The 26,093-nt window shown below is 44.8% G+C and overlaps 1 protein-coding gene across 1 annotated transcript in view; it reads right to left on the reverse strand.

The window, feature by feature from the left end:
* LOC135538093 (serine/threonine-protein kinase ULK4-like) overlaps nt 1–22,555 on the reverse strand; it is a gene marked incomplete at its 3' end in the record, with an annotated part of 248,859 nt that extends 226,304 nt beyond the window's left edge. The window contains exons 1-7 of the mRNA XM_064964078.1: nt 22,519–22,555; nt 11,138–11,194; nt 11,009–11,060; nt 10,803–10,897; nt 5,946–5,997; nt 5,511–5,664; nt 4,001–4,093 (exon numbers count right to left, since the gene is read on the reverse strand). Of these exons, the coding sequence (XP_064820150.1) occupies nt 4,001–4,093; nt 5,511–5,664; nt 5,946–5,997; nt 10,803–10,897; nt 11,009–11,060; nt 11,138–11,194; nt 22,519–22,554 (539 nt within the window). The remainder of the gene's footprint in view (nt 1–4,000; nt 4,094–5,510; nt 5,665–5,945; nt 5,998–10,802; nt 10,898–11,008; nt 11,061–11,137; nt 11,195–22,518) is intronic.
* Between the last annotated feature and the right edge of the window lie 3,538 nt (nt 22,556–26,093).

Raw genomic sequence — 26,093 nt, forward strand, 5'->3', positions numbered from 1 at the left:
AATGATCTGATGTGTCCAAAACCAGCTTATGGTTTACAGCTTCAAGGGAGGGAAGGAGAGAGAGACTTTTTACCAACTTAATGTACCACAGTGTGCCATCACAACAGCAAGATGTGTGACCTGTTGCCACAAGAAAAGGCCAACCAGTGAAGAACAAACACCATTGTAAATACAACCCATATTTATGTTTATTTATTTCCCCTTTTGTACTTTAACTATTTGCACATCATTACAACACTGTATATAGACATAATTACATTTGAAATGGCTTTATTCTGTTGGAACTTTTGTGAGTGTAATGTTTGTAAGGTTTTTTATTGTTTATTTCACTTTTGTTTATTATCTATTTCAATTGCTTTGGCAATGTAAACATATGATTCCCATGCAAATACGGCCCCTTAAATTGAATTGAGAGAGAGAGAGAGAGACAGAGGAGAGAGACAGAAAGAGAAAGACAGAAGAGAGAGATCAATTAACTTTTTTTATTTGATAATTTCTTAAACCCCAGAGATAATTTCTTAACTTAATATTCAACACCAGAAAAAAAATGCAAGTGTTAATCTAGATGCTGTGTTGTCTCTTCAGGTTGTGTTGTGTACAACAGATGCCATAGCAACCCCATCGCAACTCACCTCCATAAACTCTGGGGAGACAATAACAGATGCCATAGCAACCCCATCGCAACTCACCTCCATAAACTCTGGGGAGATAATAACAGATGCCATAGCAACCCCATCGTAACTCACCTCCATAAACTCTGGGTAGATAACAACAGATGCCATAGCAACCCCATCGCAACTCACCTCCATAAACTCTGGGGAGATAACAACAGATGCCATAGCAACCCCATCGCAACTCACCTCCATAAACTCTGGGGAGATAATAACAGATGCCATAGCAACCCCATCGCAACTCACCTCCATAAACTCTGGGTAGACAATAACAGATGCCATAGCAACTCCATCGCAACTCACCTCCATAAACTCTGGGTAGACAATAACAGATGCCATAGCAACTCCATCGCAACTCACCTCCATAAACTCTAGGTAGACAATAACAGATGCCATAGCAACTCCATCGCAACTCACCTCCATAAACTCTGGGTAGACAATAACAGATGCCATAGCAACCCCATCGCAACTCACCTCCATAAACTCTGGGTAGACAATAACAGATGCCATAGAAACTCCATCGCAACTCACCTCCATAAACTCTGGGTAGATAATAACAGATGCCATAGCAACCCCATCGCAACTCACCTCCATAAACTCTGGGTAGACAATAACAGATGCCATAGCAACTCCATCGCAACTCACCTCCATAAACTCTGGGGAGACAATAACAGATGCCATAGCAACCCCATCGCAACTCACCTCCATAAACTCTGGGTAGACAATAACAGATGCCATAGCAACTCCATCGCAACTCACCTCCATAAACTCTGGGGAGACAATAACAGATGCCATAGCAACTCCATCGCAACTCACCTCCATAAACTCTGGGTAGACAATAACAGATGCCATAGCAACCCCATCGCAACTCACCTCCATAAACTCTGGGTAGACAATAACAGATGCCATAGCAACCCCATCGCAACTCACCTCCATAAACTCTGGGTAGACAATAACAGATGCCATAGCAACCCCATTGCAACTCACCTCCATAAACTCTGGGTAGACAATAACAGATGCCATAGCAACTCCACCGCAACTCACCTCCATAAACTGGGTAGATAATAACAGATGCCATAGCAACCCCATCGCAACTCACCTCCATAAACTCTGGGTAGATAATAACAGATGCCATAGCAACTCACCTCCATAAACTCTAGGTAGACAATAACAGATGCCATAGCAACCCCATCGCAACTCACCTCCATAAACTCTGGGGAGATAATAACAGATGCCATAGCAACCCCATCGCAACTCACCTCCATAAACTCTGGGTAGACAATAACAGATGCCATATTAACCCCATCGCAACTCACCTCCATAAACTCTGGGGAGATAATAACAGATGCCATAGCAACCCCATCGCAACTCACCTCCATAAACTCTGGGTAGACAATAACAGATGCCATAGCAACCCCATCGCAACTCACCTCCATAAACTCTAGGTAGACAATAACAGATGCCATAGCAACCCCATCGCAACTCACCTCCATAAACTCTGGGGAGACAATAACAGATGCCATAGCAACTCCATCGCAACTCACCTCCATAAACTCTGGGGAGACAATAACAGATGCCATAGCAACCCCATCGCAACTCACCTCCATAAACTCTGGGAGATAACAACAGATGCCATAGCAACTCCATCGCAACTCACCTCCATAAACTCTGTGTAGACAATAACAGATGCCATAGCAACTCCATCGCAACTCACCTCCATAAACTCTGGGTAGACAATAACAGATGCTATAGCAACTCCATCGCAACTCACCTCCATAAACTCTGGGGAGATAACAACAGATGCCATAGCAACCCCATCGCAACTCACCTCCATAAACTCTGGGTAGACAATAACAGATGCCATAGCAACTCCATCGCAACTCACCTCCATAAACTCTGGGTAGACAATAACAGATGCCATAGCAACTCCATCGCAACTCACCTCCATAAACTCTAGGTAGACAATAACAGATGCCATAGCAACCCCATCGCAACTCACCTCGATAAACTCTGGGTAGACAATAACAAATGCGGAATAAAGCAGCTTCTCAATCATTTAATCATTTTGACATTGTGTTGGTTAGACTCTCTGGTTTTCATCAAGATGACATTGTGTTGGTTAGACTCTCTGGTTTTCATCAAGATGACATTGTGTTGGATAGACTCTCTGGTTCTCATCAAGATGACATTGTGTTGGATAGACTCTCTGGTTCTCATCAAGATGACATTGTGTTGGATAGACTCTCTGGTTCTCATCAAGATGACACTGTGTTGGTTTGACTCTCTGGTTTTCATCAAGATGACATTGTGTTGGTTAGACTCTTTGGTTTTCTTCAAGATGACATTGTGTTGGTTAGAGTCCTAGTCTGTCTATCGAGAGATGGTTTAGAACAGGGTTCCCCAGCTGGCAACCCGCGGGCCGAATGCTTTTATTTGGCAACTAAAATGTTCTGAGGCACAAAATATATATATATTTTCCATGGTTGGACATAAAAGACACCAGGAAATCACCAGGAAATCAGCTCCAAGTCATTTTCATTTTGAAATCAGTTCCCAAGTATTCCCACACATAGTAGAGAGACATGATTATATACAAATGTAAACAGGGTTAGAAATGATTATGTTTAGTTTAATATTATATCTGTTTGGGCTTCTTGCGGTCAGTTTGCAGTCTAAAAATGAATAGTAATTATGTTCCGGACCCCCGACCATCCTCCAGACCATCCTCCAGACCATCCTCCAGACCATCCTCCAGACCATCCTCCAGACCATCCTCCAGACCATCCTCCAGACCATCCTCCAGACCATCCTCCAGAAACAAAACGTCCCACGGCTGAATCTAGTTGATGATCCCTGGTTTAGAAGTTATTTATTTTATTTTACCCCTTGTTCTCCCCAATATCGTGATATCCAATTGGTAGTTCCAGTCTTCTCCCATCTCTGCAACTCCCCTAGAGAGCCGTGCGTTCTCCGAAACACGACCTGCCAAGCCGCACTGCTTCTTGACACACTGCTCGCTTAACCCGGAAGCCAGTCGGAGGAAACACCGTCCAGCTGGTGCTCAAAGTCAGCTTTCAGGCTCCCAGGCTCCCAGCCTGCCACAAGGAGTCGCTAGAACGCAATGCGACAATGAAATCCCGGGCCGGCCAAACCCTTCCCTTAACCCGGACGACGCTGGGCCAATAGTGCGCCGCCTCATGGGTCTTCCGGTCACAGTCGGCTGTGACACAGCCTGGGATCGAACCCGGGTCTGTAATAACACCTCAAGCACTGCGAAGCAGTGACTTAGACCGCTGCGCCACTCAGGAGGCTGGTTTAGAAGGTTTTACCTGTTGACGGGGCTGCTGTGTTCTGTGAGGGCCACCAGCAGCTTGAGAGCGTAGACTGGGATTGGGTCTGGCTCCAACAGGAGAGATTCATACCTGTACAACATAGGAGAGACATCAGTCACACTTTATATGGATAGCTATTAGGGTAGTCCCCTACAGATAGGTTTACGGTCTAGTTAGTTCAACAGCTTGTTGATCGGTGTATAGATGTTTTTACTAACTATCGAGAAATACTCTGCAGAGCACTGACCACCACATATGGGGACTGGCTTAAATATTGAATTCAATAAATCTAAATTACTAATGAAAAAAACATAAATAAATTCAATAAATCTAAAATGTTTATTTGAAATGTTTATTTCTACACTAGGGAACTGGCAAAATAAAGTTAACAAAACAAGAAGGTTTACTACTTTGACTCCACTCCACACACCCAGGCCCAGATGAACAGTGAAGCTGGACTGGCTCTCAGTTTCTGGTCATTAATTAATCCATGTCATCAGAACTTTTAAATAAACTAAAGTTAAGAAGTCTGCAGAAGCAGCTGAAGGGAGTTAGAGGGTAGGCACAAAGGGAGAGGGTAGAGGAGAGTAGAGAGAAGAGAAGGTAGAGGAGTAGAGAGAGAGGGTAGAGGAGAGTAGAGAGAGAGAGGAGAGAGGGTAGAGGAGAGTAGAGAGAGGAGAGAAGGTAGAGGAGTAGAGAGAGAGGGTAGAGGAGAGTAGAGAGAGAGGAGAGAGGGTAGAGGAGAGTAGAGAGAGAGAGGAGAGGAGAGAAGGTAGAGGGGAGTAGAGAGAGGAGAGAAGGTAGAGGAGTAGAGAGAGAGGGTAGAGGAGAGTAGAGAGAGAGAGGAGAGAGGGTAGAGGAGAGTAGAGAGAGAGAGGTGAGAGGGTAGAGGAGAGTAGAGAGAGAGAGGTGAGAGGGTAGAGGAGAGTAGAGAGAGAGAGGGGAGAGAAGGTAGAGGGGAGTAGAGAGAGAGGGTAGAGGAGAGGGAGAGCAGAGAGAGAGAGGGGTAAAGGAGAGCAGAGAGAGAGGAGAGAGGGTAGAGGAGAGTAGAGAGAGAGAGGAGAGAGGGTAGAGGAGAGTAGAGAGAGAGAGGAGAGAGGGTAGAGGAGAGTAGAGGGGTAGAGGAGAGTAGAGGTAGAGGAGAGTAGAGAGAGAGGGTAGAAGAGAGGAGAGCAGAGAGAGAGAGATGGTAGAGGAGAGGAGAGCAGAGAGAGAGAGAGTAGAGGAGAGGAGAGCAGAGAGAGAGGGGTAAAGGAGAGCAGAGAGAGAGAGAGCGGAGAGAGAGGGTTCAGGAGAGCAGAGAGAGGGGGGGGTGAGGAGAGATGAAAGAAAGTGTAGCGGAGATAAGAGAGAGGGGAGAGGATAGGGGAGAGTGGAGAGAGAGAGCAGGGAGAGAGGGTAGGGGAGATAAGAGGGGGGAGGAGAGAGGGAAAATGTAGAGAAGAGCAGAGTGATAGAGAGGGTAGAGGAGAGAGAGATAAAGAGATGCAGGAGAGAGCATACTCACTGTGGAAGAAGGGCTTCTGTAATGAGAGTCAATAGTCTGCCAGTTGAAGAGTTGCACTCTCTCTCTCTCCTCTCTCCCTCTTCCATGGCCTCTTGGCTCAGCAGCAGCAGTGTGATCTCTGACAGAACACGCAAGCTGACGATACGCCACTCCACTACAACACAAAACAGAGCATGTAACACACACACACACACACACACAGCATTATTGATCCACGCAGACCCTCTGCAGTGAGAGAGCTGATAGTTACCTTACATACAAATCAAAACATTTACTACAATACCAAGCACATGCAAATGTGGTTAACCTTAGACCAAGGGCCTTGCTGTGTGCCATGCTAGATAGGGAACATTGCAGAATGGGCACGTTCCAGACTGCCTATCTATGTACTTAGATGTTAAGCATGGAGAGCACATGACCCAGCTGTTTCCTTACCATTTTTACTGAAGGCAAGAGAAGTCAGTGGAGGAAGAATGCAATCAACAACCTTGAAGAGATAAAATAGATTTTTTTATACATAAAATAAATGACAAATAAACATAAAATAAACAACAAACATAAAACAACAAATAAATAAAACAAACATCAAATAAACAACACATAAACCTAATATAAGACAGCATTTCCAATTGACTCCTGTTATACATCACCAACAAGTCATTTATTCATCACAAGCAAATGTATAAATGATGTCTTTTCTTTTAAACATGTCGTCTAATAAAGCGAGGAGCAATGAAATGAGCACTTGTGTGAGCACTCCCAATCTCTATGTGAATATGATGTTGCTCCTGTCCTTCCATCATAAACACCTGATGTGAGCGCTTTTTATTGTAACAATTGGATCCGTCCCTATTATGATGAGGACGATTTCCATAGAAACAACAGTAAACTCTCTGTTCTGTTCTAGTCTATTATGATGAGGACGATTTCCATAGAAACAACAGTAAACGCTCTGTTCTGTTCTCGTCTATTATGATGAGGACGAATTCCATAGAAACAACAGTAAACGCTCTGTTCTTGTAGTCTATTATGATGAGGACGATTTCCATAGAAACAACTGTAAACACTCTGTTCTGTTCTAGTCTATTATGATGAGGACGATTTCCATAGAAACAACAGTAAACGCTCTGTTCTGTTCTAGTCTATTATGATGAGGACGATTTCCATAGAAACAACAGTAAACACTCTGTTCTGTTCTCGTCTATTATGATGAGGGACGAATTCCATAGAAACAACAGTAAACGCTCTGTTCTTGTAGTCTATTATGATGAGGACGATTTCCATAGAAACAACTGTAAACACTCTGTTCTGTTCTAGTCTATTATGATGAGGACGATTTCCATAGAAACAACAGTAAACGCTCTGTTCTGTTCTAGTCTATTATGATGAGGACGATTTCCATAGAAGCAACAGTAAACGCTCTGTTCTGTTCTAGTCTATTATGATGATGACGATTTCCATAGAAACAACAGTAAACGCTCTGTTCTGTTCTAGTCTATTATGATGAGGACGATTTCCATAGAAACAACAGTAAACGCTCTGTTCTGTTCTATTATGATGAGGACGATTTCCATAGAAACAACAGTAAACGCTCTGTTCTGTTCTAGTCTATCATGATGAGGACGAATTCCATAGAAACAACAGTAAACACTCTGTTCTGTTCTCGTCTATTATGATGAGGACGAATTCCATAGAAACAACAGTAAACGCTCTGTTCTTGTAGTCTATTATGATGAGGACGATTTCCATAGAAACAACTGTAAACACTCTGTTCTGTTCTAGTCTATTATGATGAGGACGATTTCCATAGAAACAACAGTAAACGCTCTGTTCTGTTCTAGTCTATTATGATGAGGACGATTTCCATAGAAACAACAGTAAACACTCTGTTCTGTTCTAGTCTATTATGATGAGGACGAATTCCATAGAAACAACAGTAAACACTCTGTTCTTGTAGTCTATTATGATGAGGACGATTTCCATAGAAACAACTGTAAACACTCTGTTCTGTTCTAGTCTATTATGATGAGGACGATTTCCATAGAAACAACAGTAAACGCTCTGTTCTGTTCTAGTCTATTATGATGAGGACGATTTCCATAGAAACAACAGTAAACGCTCTGTTCTGTTCTAGTCTATTATGATGATGACGATTTCCATAGAAACAACAGTAAACGCTCTGTTCTGTTCTAGTCTATTATGATGAGGACGATTTCCATAGAAACAACAGTAAACGCTCTGTTCTGTTCTAGTCTATTATGATGAGGGACGATTTCCATAGAAACAACAGTAAACGCTCTGTTCTGTTCTAGTCTATTATGATGAGGACGATTTCCATAGAAACAACAGTAAACGCTCTGTTCTGTTCTAGTCTATTATGATGAGGACGATTTCCATAGAAACAACAGTAAACGCTCTGTTCTGTTCTAGTCTATTATGATGAGGACGATTTCCATAGAAACAACAGTAAACGCTCTGTTCTGTTCTAGTCTATTATGATGAGGACGATTTCCATAGAAACAACAGTAAAAGCTCTGTTCTGTTCTAGTCTATTATGATGAGGACGATTTCCATAGAAACAACAGTAAACGCTCAACGAGGATGTAATCGAAACAGGAGACAACATTAGAATAAGAAGCCTGAGGTGGGTATAAAGAATGTACTGTGTCTCGATGCATGTGTCCCAAATGGCAGCCTAATTCCCTATATAGTGCACTACCCTCGACCAGAGCTCTATGCGCCCTGGACAAAAGCAGTGCACTACTGTATAAGGGGATTGGGGTGCCATTTGGGATGGATCCATTGAGCACCTTTGTTGTTTATTAGAATATATCCATCAAAAGAGACTGTTGTGCTCTGCTGTCTCCTACTTCCCATTATATTCAGCACATATTCTCCCTCCACCGTGCAAAGTGTTTTTAACTGTCTGTCTGACTCAGAAGAGGCTTTTCTATCAGGCAACAGCCAGTCAAGAGTATAAATAGATAGAACTAAAAACAGATGACGAGATCCGATATTGCTGTGTTTCACCTCTGCAGAGAGCTTGTTCCAACAATTTACTTAACCTTTATTTAACTAGGCAAGTCAGTAAAGAACAAATTCTTATTTACAATGACTCCCTACGCCGGCCAAACCCCCACGACGCTGGGACAATTGTGCGCCGCCCTATGGGACTCCAAATTTCAGCCGGATGTGATACAGCCTGGATTCGAACCAGGGACCGTAGTGACGCCTCTTGCACTGAGATGCAGTGCCTTAGACCACTGCGCCACTCGGGAACAAAAGGAAACATTAAACGGTGTGTGTACTCATGCATGTGTGTGTGTGTGTTCTGCTCCCTTCCCAAAACCCCACCGCTGACAGACAACGCTCAGCGGAATCTAATGACGAGTGTCAGACATGTAATTCAAGTTTCTCCTCATGTTACTCAGTATGAGAGGAGCTGCTCTTCTTCACAGGACCATCAAGCCTCTTCAACTCATTACTTCCTGCCAGCGTCCCAAATGGCACCCTATCCCCTTTATAGTGCACTACTTTTGACCATGACCAATAGTATATTGGGAATAGTGCTCCATTTAGGACTCAGCCCGTGCCCGGCCCAGCTCCTTCCTGTAGGTCAATATTCATTCCACAGTCTCCTCAGACCAGACCAAGGCCCAGCTGCACTCTGCTGGAGCTCCTCTGAGACAGCACAACTGATGGTCTGCTGGCCTGACAGTCTCTCTCCAACCCCATACATGACTCCTCCAAGTCAACACCCCATGCCAGGGCCCTGTGTTGGGGAGGGAAGTACAGGGCTGGTAGACAACCCCTAACAACTAGTCCTTAGCCCCTCAACACTTATGTAGATCTGAGTGGACATCTGAGTGGATTAGGGGTCAAGGGTTGTTTCTGGACGAGGCCAGTGTTGCTGCAGGCTGTAGTGCCTAGGGCTTAGGGGTCAAGGGTTGTTTCTGGACGAGGCCAGTGTTGCTGCAGGCTGTAGTGCCTAGGGCTTAGGGAGCCGCTGTTACTGCAGGCTTCTTGCAGACCACAGGGCCAGACTCACAGTACAGTGATGGAGGCGTTAATAAAACCTAGAGGGTGAAAAGAGACTGTTGTGCTAGGGGGTTAGGTCGAGTGGTTAGGAGATAGGGGCTAAGAGGTTAGGGACTAGGGGCTAAGGGGTTAGGAGCGAAGGAGTTGGGGGATAGGGGCTAAGAGGTTAGGGACTAGGGGCTAAGGGGTTAGGAGAGAAGGAGTTGGGGGATAGGGGCTAAGAGGCTAGTGGCTAAGAGGTTAGGGGCTAAGAGGTTAGGGACTAGGGGCTAAGGGGTTAGGAGCGAAGGAGTTAGGGGATAGGGGCTAAGAGGCTAGTGGCTAAGAGGCTAGTGGCTAAGAGGTTAGGGGCTAAAAGGTTAGGGGCTAAGGGGTTGGGGCTAAGGGGCCAGGGGGTTAGGGGCTAAGGGGTTAGGGACTAGGGGCTAAGAGGTTAGGTGCTAAGGGTTTGGGGCTAAGGGGCTAAGGGGTTAGGGGCTAAGAGGTTAGGGGCTAAGGGTTTGGGGCTAAGGGGTTATGAGCTAAGAGGTTAGGGACTAGGGTCTAAGGGGTTAGGGGCTAAGGGGTTAGAGGCTAAGAGGTTAGGTGCTAAGGGTTTGGGGCTAAGGGGCCAGGGGGTTAGGGGCTAAGGGGTAGGGACTAGGGGCTAAGAGGTTAGGTGCTAAGGGTTTGGGGCTAAGGGGCCAGGGGTTTAGGCGCTAAGGGACTAGGGGCTAAGGGTTTGGGGCTAAGGGGCCAGGGGTTTAGGCGCTAAGGGACTAGGGGCTAAGAGGTTCGGTGCTAAGGGTTTGAGGCTAAGGGGCCAGGGGTTTAGGGGCTAAGGGGTTAGGGACTAGGGGCTAAGAGGTTCGGTGCTAAGGGTTTGGGGCTAAGGGGCCAGGGGTTAGGGGCTAAGGGGTTAGGGACTAGGGGCTAAGAGGTTCGGTGCTAAGGGTTTGAGGCTAAGGGGCCAGGGGTTTAGGGGCTAAGGGGTTAGGGACTAGGGGCTAAGAGGTTCGGTGCTAAGGGTTTGGGGCTAAGGGGCCAGGGGGTTAGGGGCTAAGGGGTTAGGGACTAGGGGCTAAGAGGTTCAGTGCTAAGGGTTTGAGGCTAAGGGGCCAGGGACTAGGGGTCTAAGGGGTAGGGGCTAAGAGGTTAGGAACTAGGGGTTAGGGGCTAAGGGGCCAGGGACTAGGAAGGGACTAGGGGCTAGGACCTAGGGGTTAGGGACTAGGGGCTAGGGGATAAGAAGTTAGAGACTAGGACCCTACTCACAGGACAGTGATGGGGCGTCAGCAGGGCTGGGTGCTGGGTGATGGCCTCCACAGCTGACAGAGTGTTCCTGATCAGCTCCTCTGAACCTGCTTGTCCTGGGAATCAAGCAGCAGGTTACACCTACAGTCTGGGCTTTATGGGCCAGTTGTCCAGATGAAACCTGTATTACTAATAACCAGTGATAAAGCAAACTGACATTCACTCACCTATTGCACTGCCCAAACTGGTCTCACTGGCATCAATAGATGTTATGTGACTCTGGAAGAACATCAGAAATAAGGGGTGCAGAAGGCCATGGGACAATACCACTACACATTACTGTCTCAATGACTTACCAGCAGTGCTCCAAATTTGAAGAGAAACTCCTCAGTCACAACCTGTGGCCTGAATATCTAAAAGAGAGAGAGAGAGAGAGAGAGAGAGAGAGAGATAGAGAGAGAGAGACACACACAGAGCAAAATAAAATGAGATAGATATTACACTGTGCTACAGTAAGTTCTGTCTCTCTCTCTCTGACCTCAGCCTCTCAGTCTCTCCTCTCTAACTCTTAATTCCCTGCCAACTTTCTCTGCTCCTGTAAGCAGAGGCTTCGTAAAGCCCCACTGAGCTGTCAGCCCACAGTAGAGCATCGTTTTCTCTTTCTCACCAGGTCCAGCAGTACACACACACACGCACACGCACACACACACACGCACGCACACGCACACACAGGGAGAGAGTGCATCCACTAAAACAAACACTCCAAACAACATTAAAGGACTGCTCCACACATGTATTGATAAAGAGCTGCAGGGCAGACGTGGCCTGTAGTAAAGTGTATGACACATAGATGCAAACCAAAGCATCAGTCCCGACTTACATCAGAGCCCAGCTACAGTTAGTTTTAATACCATCAGTAAGACCAGACTCACATCAGAGCCCAGCTACAGTTAGTTAATACCATCAGTAAGACCAGACTCACATCAGAGCCCAGCTACAGTTAGTTAATACCATCAGTAAGACCAGACTCACATCAGAGCCCAGCTACAGTTAGTTTTAATACCATCAGTAAGACCAGACTCACATCAGAGCCCAGCTACAGTTAGTTAATACCATCAGTAAGACCAGACTCACATCAGAGCCCAGCTACAGTTAGTTAATACCACCAGTAAGACCAGACTCACATCAGAGCCCAGCTACAGTTAGTTTTAATACCATCAGTAAGACCAGACTCACATCAGAGCCCAGCTACAGTTAGTTAATACCACCAGTAAGACCAGACTCACATCAGAGCCCAGCTACAGTTAGTTTTAATACCATCAGTAAGACCAGACTCACATCAGAGCCCAGCTACAGTTAGTTTTAATACCATCAGTAAGACCAGACTCACATCAGAGCCCAGCTACAGTTAGTTAATACCATCAGTAAGACCAGACTCACATCAGAGCCCAGCTACAGTTAGTTTTAATACCATCAGTAAGACCAGACTCACATCAGAGCCCAGCTACAGTTAGTTTTAATACCATCAGTAAGACCAGACTCACATCAGAGCCCAGCTACAGTTAGTTAATACCACCAGTAAGACCAGACTCCATCAGAGCCCAGCTACAGTTAGTTAATACCATCAGTAAGACCAGACTCACATCAGAGCCCAGCTACAGTTAGTTAATACCACCAGTAAGACCAGACTCACATCAGAGCCCAGCTACAGTTAGTTAATACCATCAGTAAGACCAGACTCACATCAGAGCCCAGCTACAGTTAGTTTTAATACCATCAGTAAGACCAGACTCACATCAGAGCCCAGCTACAGTTAGTTTTAATACCATCAGTAAGACCAGACTCACATCAGAGCCCAGCTACAGCTAGTTAATACCACCAGTAAGACCAGACTCACATCAGAGCCCAGCTACAGTTAGTTAATACCATCAGTAAGACCAGACTCACATCAGAGCCCAGCTACAGTTAGTTAATACCACCAGTAAGACCAGACTCACATCAGAGCCCAGCTACAGTTAGTTAATACCATCAGTAAGACCAGACTCACATCAGAGCCCAGCTACAGTTAGTTTTAATACCATCAGTAAGACCAGACTCACATCAGAGCCCAGCTACAGTTAGTTAATACCATCAGTAAGACCAGACTCACATCAGAGCCCAGCTACAGTTAGTTTTAATACCATCAGTAAGACCAGACTCACATCAGAGCCCAGCTACAGTTAGTTTTAATACCATCAGTAAGACCAGACTCACATCAGAGCCCAGCTACAGTTAGTTAATACCATCAGTAAGACCAGACTCACATCAGAGCCCAGCTACAGTTAGTTTTAATACCATCAGTAAGACCAGACTCACATCAGAGCCCAGCTACAGTTAGTTAATACCATCAGTAAGACCAGACTCACATCAGAGCCCCTACAGTTAGTTAATACCACCAGTAAGACCAGACTCACATCAGAGCCCAGCTACAGTTAGTTTTAATACCATCAGTAAGACCAGACTCACATCAGAGCCCAGCTACAGTTAGTTTTAATACCATCAGTAAGACCAGACTCACATCAGAGCCCAGCTACAGTTAGTTTTAATACCATCAGTAAGACCAGACTCACATCAGAGCCCAGCTACAGCTAGTTAATACCACCAGTAAGACCAGACTCACATCAGAGCCCAGCTACAGTTAGTTAATACCATCAGTAAGACCAGACTCACATCAGAGCCCAGCTACAGTTAGTTAATACCACCAGTAAGACCAGACTCACATCAGAGCCCAGCTACAGTTAGTTAATACCATCAGTAAGACCAGACTCACATCAGAGCCCAGCTACAGTTAGTTTTAATACCATCAGTAAGACCAGACTCACATCAGAGCCCAGCTACAGTTAGTTAATACCACCAGTAAGACCAGACTCACATCAGAGCCCAGCTACAGTTAGTTTTAATACCACCAGTAAGACCAGACTCACATCAGAGCCCAGCTACAGTTAGTTAATACCATCAGTAAGACCAGACTCACATCAGAGCCCAGCTACATTTAGTTAATACCATCAGTAAGACCAGACTCACATCAGAGCCCAGCTACAGTTAGTTTTAATACCATCAGTAAGACCAGACTCACATCAGAGCCCAGCTACAGTTAGTTTTAATACCATCAGTAAGACCAGACTCACATCAGAGCCCAGCTACAGTTAGTTTTAATACCATCAGTAAGACCAGACTCACATCAGAGCCCAGCTACAGCTAGTTAATACCACCAGTAAGACCAGACTCACATCAGAGCCCAGCTACAGTTAGTTAATACCATCAGTAAGACCAGACTCACATCAGAGCCCAGCTACAGTTAGTTAATACCACCAGTAAGACCAGACTCACATCAGAGCCCAGCTACAGTTAGTTAATACCATCAGTAAGACCAGACTCACATCAGAGCCCAGCTACAGTTAGTTTTAATACCATCAGTAAGACCAGACTCACATCAGAGCCCAGCTACAGTTAGTTAATACCACCAGTAAGACCAGACTCACATCAGAGCCCAGCTACAGTTAGTTTTAATACCATCAGTAAGACCAGACTCACATCAGAGCCCAGCTACAGTTAGTTTTAATACCATCAGTAAGACCAGACTCACATCAGAGCCCAGCTACAGTTAGTTTTAATACCATCAGTAAGACCAGACTCACATCAGAGCCCAGCTACAGTTAGTTTTAATACCATCAGTAAGACCAGACTCACATCAGAGCCCAGCTACAGTTAGTTAATACCACCAGTAAGACCAGACTCACATCAGAGCCCAGCTACAGTTAGTTAATACCACCAGTAAGACCAGACTCACATCAGAGCCCAGCTACAGTTAGTTAATACCATCAGTAAGACCAGACTCACATCAGAGCCCAGCTACAGTTAATACCATCAGTAAGACCAGACTCACATCAGAGCCCAGCTACAGTTAGTTAATACCATCAGTAAGACCAGACTTACATCAGAGCCCAGCTACAGTTAGTTAATACCATCAGTAAGACCAGACTCACATCAGAGCCCAGCTACAGTTAGTTAATACCATCAGTAAGACCAGACTCACATCAGAGCCCAGCTACAGTTAGTTTTAATACCATCAGTAAGACCAGACTCACATCAGAGCCCAGCTACAGTTAGTTTTAATACCATCAGTAAGACCAGACTCACATCAGATCCCAGCTACAGTTAGTTTTAATACCATCAGTAAGACCAGACTCACATCAGAGCCCAGCTACAGTTAGTTTTAATACCATCAGTAAGACCAGACTCACATCAGAGCCCAGCTACAGAGTAAGACCAGACTCACATCAGAGCCCAGCTACAGTTAGTTAATACCCAGTAAGACCAGACTCACATCAGAGCCCAGCTACAGTTAGTTAATACCATCAGTAAGACCAGACTCACATCAGAGCCCAGCTACAGTTAGTTAATACCATCAGTAAGACCAGACTAACATCAGAGCCCAGCTACAGTTAGTTTTAATACCATCAGTAAGACCAGACTCACATCAGAGCCCAGCTACAGTTAGTTAATACCATCAGTAAGACCAGACTCACATCAGAGCCCAGCTACAGTTAGTTTTAATACCATCAGTAAGACCAGACTCACATCAGAGCCCAGCTACAGTTAGTTAATACCATCAGTAAGACCAGACTCACATCAGAGCCCAGCTACAGTTAGTTTTAATACCATCAGTAAGACCAGACTCACATCAGAGCCCAGCTACAGTTAGTTAATACCATCAGTAAGACCAGACTCACATCAGAGCCCAGCTACAGTTAGTTTTAATACCATCAGTAAGACCAGACTCACATCAGAGCCCAGCTACAGTTAGTTAATACCATCAGTAAGACCAGACTCACATCAGAGCCCAGCTACAGTTAGTTAATACCATCAGTAAGACCAGACTCACATCAGAGCCCAGCTACAGTTAGTTTTAATACCATCAGTAAGACCAGACTCACATCAGAGCCCAGCTACAGTTAGTTAATACCATCAGTAAGACCAGACTCACATCAGAGCCCAGCTACAGTTAGTTAATACCATCAGTAAGACCAGACTCACATCAGAGCCCAGCTACAGTTAGTTAATACCATCAGTAAGACCAGACTCACATCAGAGCCCAGCTACAGTTAGTTAATACCATCAGTAAGACCAGACTCACATCAGAGCCCAGCTACAGTTAGTTTTAATACCATCAGTAAGACCAGACTCACATCAGAGCCCAGCTACAGTTAGTTAATACCATCAGTAAGACCAGACTCACATCAGAGCCCAGCTACAGTTAGTTTTAATACCATCAGTAAGACCAGACTCACATCAGAGCCCAGCTACAGTTAGTTAATACCATCAGTAAGACCAGACTCACATCAGAGCCCAGCCAGTTAGTTAATACCATCAGTAAGACCAGACTCACATCAGAGCCCAGCTACAGTTAGTTAATACCATCAGTAAGACCAGACTCACATCAGAGCCCAGCTACAGTTAGTTAATACCATCAGTAAGACCAGACTCACATCAGAGCCCAGCTACAGTTAGTTTTAATACCATCAGTAAGACCAGACTCACATCAGAGCCCAGCTACAGTTAGTTAATACCATCAGTAAGACCAGACTCACATCAGAGCCCAGCTACAGTTAGTTTTAATACCATCAGTAAGACCAGACTCACATCAGAGCCCAGCTACAGTTAGTTTTAATACCATCATGTTCCAGACTCACATCAGAGCCCAGCTATTAGGGACAGCTATCTGTCACATCACAGATTAATACCATCAGTAAGACCAGACTACATCAGAGCCCAGCTAAGTTAGCTTTAATACCATCAGTAAGACCAGACTCACATCAGAGCCCAGTCTACAGTTTTAATACCATCAGTGACAGTTGTTACTTTTAATACCATCAGTAAGACCAGACTCACATCAGAGCCCAGTACCATCAGTAAGACCAGTTAGTTTTAATACCATCAGTAAGACCAGACTCACATCAGAGCCCAGCTACAGTTAGTTTTAATACCATCAGTTTCATCCAAGAGCCAGTTAATACCATCAGTAAGACTCTCAGAGCCCAGCTACAGTTAGTCATATTAATCATCTGCTCACATCAGAGCCAGCTACAGTTAGTTTTAATACCATCAGTAAGACCAGACTCATCAGAGCAGCTGACAGTTAGTTAATACCATCTGTCAGTTAGTTAATACCATCAGTAAGACCAGACTCACATCAGAGCCCAGCTACAGTTAGTTAATACCATCAGTAAGACCAGTAATCAGACCAGAAAAGATGATTCAGTTTAGCCATCAATATAAACTTAAATAGTGCCCAGCTACAGTTTTAATACCATCAGTAAGACCAGACTCACATCAGAGCCCAGTAACAGTTAGTTAATACCATCAGTAAGACCAGACTCACATTGACAGTTAGTTAATAGAGTATCAGTAAGACCAGACTCACATAGTTAGTTAATACCATCAGTAAGACCAGACTCACATCAGAGCCCAGCTACAGTTAGTTAATACCCTCTCAGTAAGACCAGACTCACATCAGAGCCCAGCTACAGTTAGTTTTAATACCATCAGTAAGACCAGACTCACATCAGAGCCCACAGTTTTAATACCATCAGTAAGACCAGACTCACATCAGAGCCCAGCTACAGTTAGTTTTAATACCATCAGTAAGACCAGACTCACATCAGAGCCCAGCCACAGTTAGTTTTAATACCATCAGTAAGACCAGACTCACATCAGAGCCCAGCTACAGTTAGTTAATACCACCAGTAAGACCATCAGAGCCCAGCTACAGTTAGTTAATACCACCAGTAAGACCAGACTCACATCAGAGCCCAGCTACAGTTAGTTAATACCATCAGTAAGACCAGACTCACATCAGAGCCCAGCTACAGTTAGTTAATACCATCAGTAAGACCAGACTCACATCAGAGCCCAGCTACAGTTAGTTAATACCATCAGTAAGACCAGACTCACATCAGAGCCCAGCTACAGTTAGTTAATACCATCAGTAAGACCAGACTCACATCAGAGCCCAGCTACAGTTAGTTTACCATCAGTTAATCAGACCAGCTCAGTTAGTTTTAATACCATCAGTAAGACCAGACTCACATTGGCCCAGCTACAGTTAGTTAATACCATCAGTAAGACCAGAAGGGTTTCAGAAATGTATCAATAAGCATCAGTTAAAGCCTCTAGGCAGCTACAGTTAGTTTTAATACCATCAGTAAGACCAGTTCAACATCAGCCCAGCTCACATCAGAGGAGTTAGTTAATACCATCAGTAAGACCAGACTACATCAGAGCCCAGCTACAGTTAGTTAATACCATCAGTCAAGACATCAGAGCCCAGCTCAGTTAGTTAATACATCAGTAAGACCAGACTCACATCAGAGCCCAGCTACAGTTAGTTAATACCATCAGTAAGACCTGTACATCAGATCAGACTACACCATCAGACCAGGATCAGCTACAGTTAGTTAATACCATCATCAGACTATCAGAGCCCAGCTACAGTTATTTTAATACCATCAGTAAGACCAGACTCACATCAGATGCCCAGCTACAGTTAGTTTTAATACCATCAGTAAGACCAGACTTTTTCACATCAGATCCCAGTCACAGTTAGTTTTAATACCATCAGTAAGACCAGACTATCAGAGCCCAGCTACAGTTACAGTTAGTTAATACCATCAGTAAGACCAGACTCACATCAGAGCCCAGCTACAGTGCTATTTTTAATATCAATTCTCATTCTAATTAGTTAATACCATCAGTAAGACCAGACTCACATCAGAGCCCAGCTACAGTTAGTTAATACCATCAGTAAGACCAGACTCACATCAGAGCCCAGCTACAGTTAGTTTTAATACCATCAGTAAGACCAGACTCACATCAGAGCCCAGCCAGTTATTTTAATACCATCAGTTGACCAGACTCACATTGAGCCCAGCTACAGTTAGTTAATACCATCAAAAAGACTCACATGGGTGAACAGTTGTTAGTCATGGAAACTCACATCAGAGCCCAGCTACAGTTAGTTAATACCATCAGTAAGACCAGAACATCAGAGCCCAGCTACAGTTGTTTTAATACCATCAGTAAGACCAGACTCACATCAGAGCCCAGCTACAGTTAGTTAATACCATCAGTAAGACCAGACTCACATCAGAGCCCAGCTACAGTTAGTTTTAATACCATCAGTAAGACCAGACTCACATCAGAGCCCAGCTACAGTTAGTTAATACCATCAGTAAGACCAGACTCACATCAGAGCCCAGCTACAGTTAGTTTTAATACCATCAGTAAGACCAGACTCACATCAGAGCCCAGCTACAGTTAGTTAATACCATCAGTAAGACCAGACTCACATCAGAGCCCAGCTACAGTTAGTTAATACCATCAGTAAGACCAGACTCACATCAGAGCCCAGCTACAGTTAGTTAATACCATCAGTAAGACCAGACTCACATCAGAGCCCAGCTACAGTTAGTTAATACCATCAGTAAGACCAGACTCACATCAGAGCCCAGCTACAGTTAGTTTTAATACCATCAGTAAGACCAGACTCACATCAGAGCCCAGCTACAGTTAGTTTTAATACCATCAGTAAGACCAGACTCACATCAGAGCCCAGCTACAGTTAGTTTTAATACCATCATGTTCTTACACACGCATGGCAAGGACCACCGCTATTAGGGACAGCTATCTGTCACATCACAGATAAATAGCACAGTAACCCCATTTAACAGACTACTAAATGCTTTTCCTTGTGAAATGGCAGTGTGTGGGGGGTGGTCTATGAGAGTGACAAGTTGTTACTTTTCTAATGAGACGGCTCAACGCTGTGGTGGTGTTGTCTAGTCTCCATGAAGAATGGCAGGGGAAATGGAGGAGCGATATTTAATCACTGCATGGTTTCATCCAGCAGGCTGCTTGTTGACAAGCATCTCTCTCGCTAAGATTTAGTCATATTAATCATTTCTGCTCAATTGAGACAGTCATCACTAAATCCAATTTCCCCACCATGTCTATTGGCAACTGACAATAATCTGTCTGTGAGGCAGAGTGGGATGGAAATAACAACCTTTAATGCATTTTCTAGTGGTTTATGTGCCATCTCCGGGTATATTATGTATTAGTAATCATGGCTTTGGAAAAGATGATTCAGTTTAGCCTAAATATAAACTTAAATAGTGCATCAGCTGCAATTTTGATCATCTAAATCTGTTTTGCCACAGTAACATAGAAAGCACACTTTGACGTTAGATGTAGAGTAGGTGGGGTGTGAATAGTTCAACTTCTCCTTGTTAACCAGGTTTATTTGACACCCTCTCAGTGTTGCCAGCCGACAGGTATCCAAGTGAACCACAAGCATAGTGGTAAGCAACCACATTAGTTTCACCACTCCAAAGAGCTCAGATACTGTGTGTTAAAACCAAGCAACTTCAATTACGTATCAAGGTTATTGACAGCAACTGCACACAGTACTTGATGTGTGTGTGTGTGTGTGTGTGTGTGTGTGTGTGTGTGTGTGTGTGTGTGTGTGTGTGTGTGTGTGTGTGTGTGTGTGTGTGTGTGTGTGTGTGTGTGAGTGTGTGTGTGCGTGTGACTGTTCGACTGCAGCATTCTAATCCAATTAGCTGCGGCAGTGCTCAGATGAGCCGTGGTCTCTGGCACAGTTCCCTGCTCTATTCTGCCTGTGATAAAGTTGATTAAGATCTCTGTTGGTTTGGATGAGGAGAGAGACTCACAGCTCTTAAAACCCCCTGATTCATTGGCTCGAGGTGGTAGGAGTGGACACAAATGAGCAGAAGGGTTTCAGAAATGTATCAATAAGCATCAGTTGAAGCCTCTAGGCAGTGTGCTGTATGTTTTATGATGGAGAGATGCTATAAGATGTTCAAACAGCCAATTGGGAGTCATTCAATAGTGTCAGTGATCCTGACCTATCCTGATCCATTAGCTTGTGAATCCATTCTCACTGACTGAGGTTCCATCTTATTAAACAAGTGATCTCATTTCACAATCACGCACATGCATGTACCGTACTTGATCTGTACACACACACACACAGTAGGGATGGGCGATATGACTAAAATATCATATCATGGTCATTTTAAAAAATTGGACAGTATGAATGTAATTTATGGTTTCGAATAATAGAAGTTGTAAATGTGCTTTATTTGAACTTTTTTACATTTGAGTCAATTAGCAGAAGCACTTATCCAGTGTGACTTACAGTTAGTGCATTCATCTGGAGATGAAAGTGTTGGTTCAGAAGGGGTGACAGGAGTGCTATTTTGTGATTTCAATTCTCCATTCTAATTGTTTTATTCAGCATTTTCATCAATTTATGCATTTCCTGTAGTCAATTGAGATCATGTCCACACTGCCACGTACTGAGGGCTGAACAATATGGGCAAACAATCTAGGCCTTATTTTGAACCAAATGTTGTGATTTGGCTTGCAAGTTAGAGCAAAAAAGTTGGGTGAACAGTTGGAGTCATGGAAATATCATGATTATTCTAATTATAGAGCTAGAATATAATAATACAGTGTTGTTTGACGTGACAATGAATGAAAGTGCCATGGAGGAGTTATTGTGACAGGATAGGAACCAAAGTGTTGATAAGTGTTTCCTAAGGGACAATATAATCTTTGGCTACATTTAATGTTTTCTCTTAGGTCTAAACCATCACTGGTATTATCAGGAAATATAGCTAATTACGTTTGCTCTGATTCAGTACATTTATTAACTAGCTAGCCAGCTAAAGAGCGATTAGGATTAGATGCTAACACAATTTGTCAATTACAAGAAAATACAAACTAGCTGTTTGCAGATATAAGAAACACAAAATAATAGTGTAATATTAAAACACTAGTGGATTTATAATAAGAAGAAGGTGAAAACAGCGTCATTGTCATCAACATTGTTGCATGCTGCATTGACCATGCAGACTGAACACAAGTGTCCCCTGGTCGAGGAAAACAAATGCGCTCCTTAAGTGACAGGGGGCGGGGCTAGGTCTGTGTGGAAAGCTGCATGGAGAGAGAGATGACTCAAGTCAAGTAAACTATAAAAATGGATGGTACACACGGCGTATCACATTTAACAAACCAAACATTCAAATACCATTACATAAGTTAAATTATAAACCTGGCGGTTCGAGCCCTGAATGCCGATTGGCTGACAGCCATGGTATATATATATATATATATATAAAAAATGTTTTACCTTTATTTAACTAGGCAAGTCAGTTAAGAACAAATTCTTATTTACAATGACGGCCAGTGGGTTAACTGCCTTGTTCAGGGGCAGAATGACAGATTTGTACCTTGTCAGCTCAGGGATTTGAACATGAAACCTTTGGGTTTCTAGTCAATCTAACCACAGGCTACCATGTATATCAGACCGTATACCACAGCTATGACAACATGTATTTTTACTGCTCTAATTCCGTTGGTAACCAGTTGATAACAGCAATAAAGTACCCCAGGGGTTTGTGGTATATGGCCAATATACCACGGCTAAGGGCCGTACAGGCTGTAGCGATGCGTCGTGTAGAAGGACATTCCTTAGCTGTGGTATATTGGCCACAGTACACAAACCCCAGAGGGCATTACTGCTTAAGTAAAAACAAACCGCTCCGTGCATCAATAGCGGTATATGGTAGAATACAGTGTTTGTGACATACTGTAGTACAGTAGGAATGGTTACCTGAGAGGTGAGGAGGTGGAGCACCACAGTCATCATGGGTACATCTGTTTCAGCTGCTTGGCCTGAACAGTGGAGGGATGCTTCCTGCCCACTATACTGCCCAGACAGCATGTCATCTACACAGTACAGAGGACAGAGAGGTGACAGACAGCATGTCATCTACACAGTACAGAGGACAGAGGGGTGACAGACAGCATGTCATCTACACAGTACAGAGGACAGAGAGGTGACAGACAGACAGCATGTCATCTACACAGTACAGAGGACAGAGGGGTGACAGACAGCATGTCATCTACACAGTACAGAGGACAGAGGGGTGACAGACAGCATGTCATCTACACAGTACAGAGGACAGAGGGGTGACAGACAGCATGTCATCTACACAGTACAGAGGACAGAGGGGTGACAGACAGCATGTCATCTACACAGTACAGAGGACAGAGGGGTGACAGACAGACAGCATGTCATCTACACAGTACAGAGGACAGAGGGGTGACAGACAGCATGTCATCTACACAGTACAGAGGACAGAGGGGTGACAGACAGCATGTCATCTACACAGTACAGAGGACAGAGTCATCTACACAGTACAGAGGACAGAGGGGTGACAGACAGCATGTCATCTACACAGTACAGAGGACAGAGGGTGACAGACAGACAGCATGTCATCTACACAGTACAGAGGACAGAGGGGTGACAGACAGCATGTCATCTACACAGTACAGAGGACAGAGGGTGTGACAGACAGCATGTCATCTACACAGTACAGAGGACAGAGAGGTGACAGACAGCATGTCATCTACACAGTACAGAGGACAGAGAGGTGACAGACAGCATGTCATCTACACAGTAGAGGACAGAGGGGTGACAGACAGACAGCATGTCATCTACACAGTACAGAGGACAGAGGGGTGACAGACAGCATGTCATCTACACAGTACAGAGGACAGAGGGGTGACAGACAGACAGCATGTCATCTACACAGTACAGAGGACAGAGGGGTGACAGACAGCATGTCATCTACACAGTACAGAGGACAGAGAGGTGACAGACAGCATGTCATCTACACAGTAGAGGACAGAGGGGTGACAGACAGACAGCATGTCATCTACACAGTACAGAGGACAGAGGGGTGACAGACAGACAGCATGTCATCTACACAGTACAGAGGACAGAGAGGTGACAGACAGACAGCATGTCATCTACACAGTACAGAGGACAGAGGGGTGACAGACAGCATGTCATCTACACAGTACAGAGGACAGAGAGGTGACAGACAGCATGTCATCTACACAGTAGAGGACAGAGGGGTGACAGACAGACAGCATGTCATCTACACAGTACAGAGGACAGAGGGGTGACAGACAGACAGCATGTCATCTACACAGTACAGAGGACAGAGGGGTGACAGACAGACAGCATGTCATCTACACAGTACAGAGGACAGAGGGGTGACAGACAGCATGTCATCTACACAGTACAGAGGACAGAGGGGTGACAGACAGCATGTCATCTACACAGTACAGAGGACAGAGGGGTGACAGACAGCATGTCATCTACACAGTACAGAGGACAGAGGGGTGACAGACAGCATGTCATCTACACAGTACAGAGGACAGAGGGGTGACAGACAGACAGCATGTCATCTACACAGTACAGATGACAGAGAGGTGACAGACAGACAGCATGTCATCTACACAGTACAGAGGACAGAGGGGTGACAGACAGCATGTCATCTACACAGTACAGAGGACAGAGAGGTGACAGACAGCATGTCATCTACACAGTACAGAGGACAGAGGGGTGACAGACAGACAGCATGTCATCTACACAGTACAGAGGACAGATGGGTGACAGACAGCATGTCATCTACACAGTACAGAGGACAGAGGGGTGACAGACAGACAGCATGTCATCTACACAGTACAGAGGGGTGACAGACAGCATGTCATCTACACAGTACAGAGGACAGAGGGGTGACAGACAGACATGTCATCTACACAGTACAGAGGACAGAGGGGTGACAGACAGCATGTCATCTACACAGTACAGATGACAGAGGGGTGACAGACAGACAGCATGTCATCTACACAGTACAGAGGACAGAGGGGTGACAGACAGCATGTCATCTACACAGTACAGAGGACAGAGGGGTGACAGACAGACAGCATGTCATCTACACAGTACAGAGGACAGAGGGGTGACAGACAGCATGTCATCTACACAGTACAGAGGACAGAGGGTGACAGACAGCATGTCATCTACACAGTACAGATGACAGAGGGGTGACAGACAGACAGCATGTCATCTACACAGTACAGAGGACAGAGAGGTGACAGACAGACAGCATGTCATCTACACAGTACAGAGGACAGAGAGGTGACAGACAGACAGCATGTCATCTACACAGTACAGAGGACAGAGGGGTGACAGACAGCATGTCATCTACACAGTACAGAGGACAGAGAGGTGACAGACAGCATGTCATCTACACAGTACAGAGGACAGAGGGGTGACAGACAGACAGCATGTCATCTACACAGTACAGAGGACAGAGGGGTGACAGACAGACAGCATGTCATCTACACAGTACAGAGGACAGAGGGTGACAGACAGACAGCATGTCATCTACACAGTACAGAGGACAGAGGGGTGACAGACAGCATGTCATCTACACAGTACAGAGGACAGAGGTGACAGACAGCATGTCATCTACACAGTAGAGGACAGAGGGGTGACAGACAGACAGCATGTCATCTACACAGTACAGAGGACAGAGGGTGACAGACAGACAGCATGTCATCTACACAGTACAGATGACAGAGGGGTGACAGACAGCATGTCATCTACACAGTACAGAGGACAGAGAGGTGACAGACAGCATGTCATCTACACAGTAGAGGACAGAGGGGTGACAGACAGACAGCATGTCATCTACACAGTACAGAGGACAGAGAGGTGACAGACAGAGCATGTCATCTACACAGTACAGAGGGGTGACAGGCAGCATGTCATCTACATAGTACAGATGACAGAGGGGTGACAGACAGACAGAATGTCATCTACACAGTACAGAGGACAGAGGGGTGACAGACAGCATGTCATCTACACAGTACAGATGACAGAGGGGTGACAGACAGACAGCATGTCATCTACACAGTACAGAGGACAGAGAGGTGACAGACAGCATGTCATCTACACAGTAGAGGTACAGAGGGGTGACAGACAGACAGCATGTCATCTACACAGTACAGAGGACAGAGAGGTGACAGACAGAGCATGTCATCTACACAGTACAGAGGGGTGACAGGACAGCATGTCATCTACACAGTACAGATGACAGACAGACAGAATGTCATCTACACAGTACAGAGGACAGAGGGGTGACAGACAGCATGTCATCTACACAGTACAGATGACAGAGGGGTGACAGACAGACAGCATGTCATCTACACAGTACAGAGGACAGAGGGGTGACAGACAGCATGTCATTTCCACAGTACAGAGGACAGAGGGGTGACAGACAGCATGTCATCTACACAGTACAGAGGGTGACAGCCAGACAGACAGCATGT

The sequence above is a fragment of the Oncorhynchus masou genome, unplaced genomic scaffold (assembly GCF_036934945.1).
Source record: "Oncorhynchus masou masou isolate Uvic2021 unplaced genomic scaffold, UVic_Omas_1.1 unplaced_scaffold_905, whole genome shotgun sequence".
Lineage (NCBI taxonomy): Eukaryota > Metazoa > Chordata > Actinopteri > Salmoniformes > Salmonidae > Oncorhynchus > Oncorhynchus masou.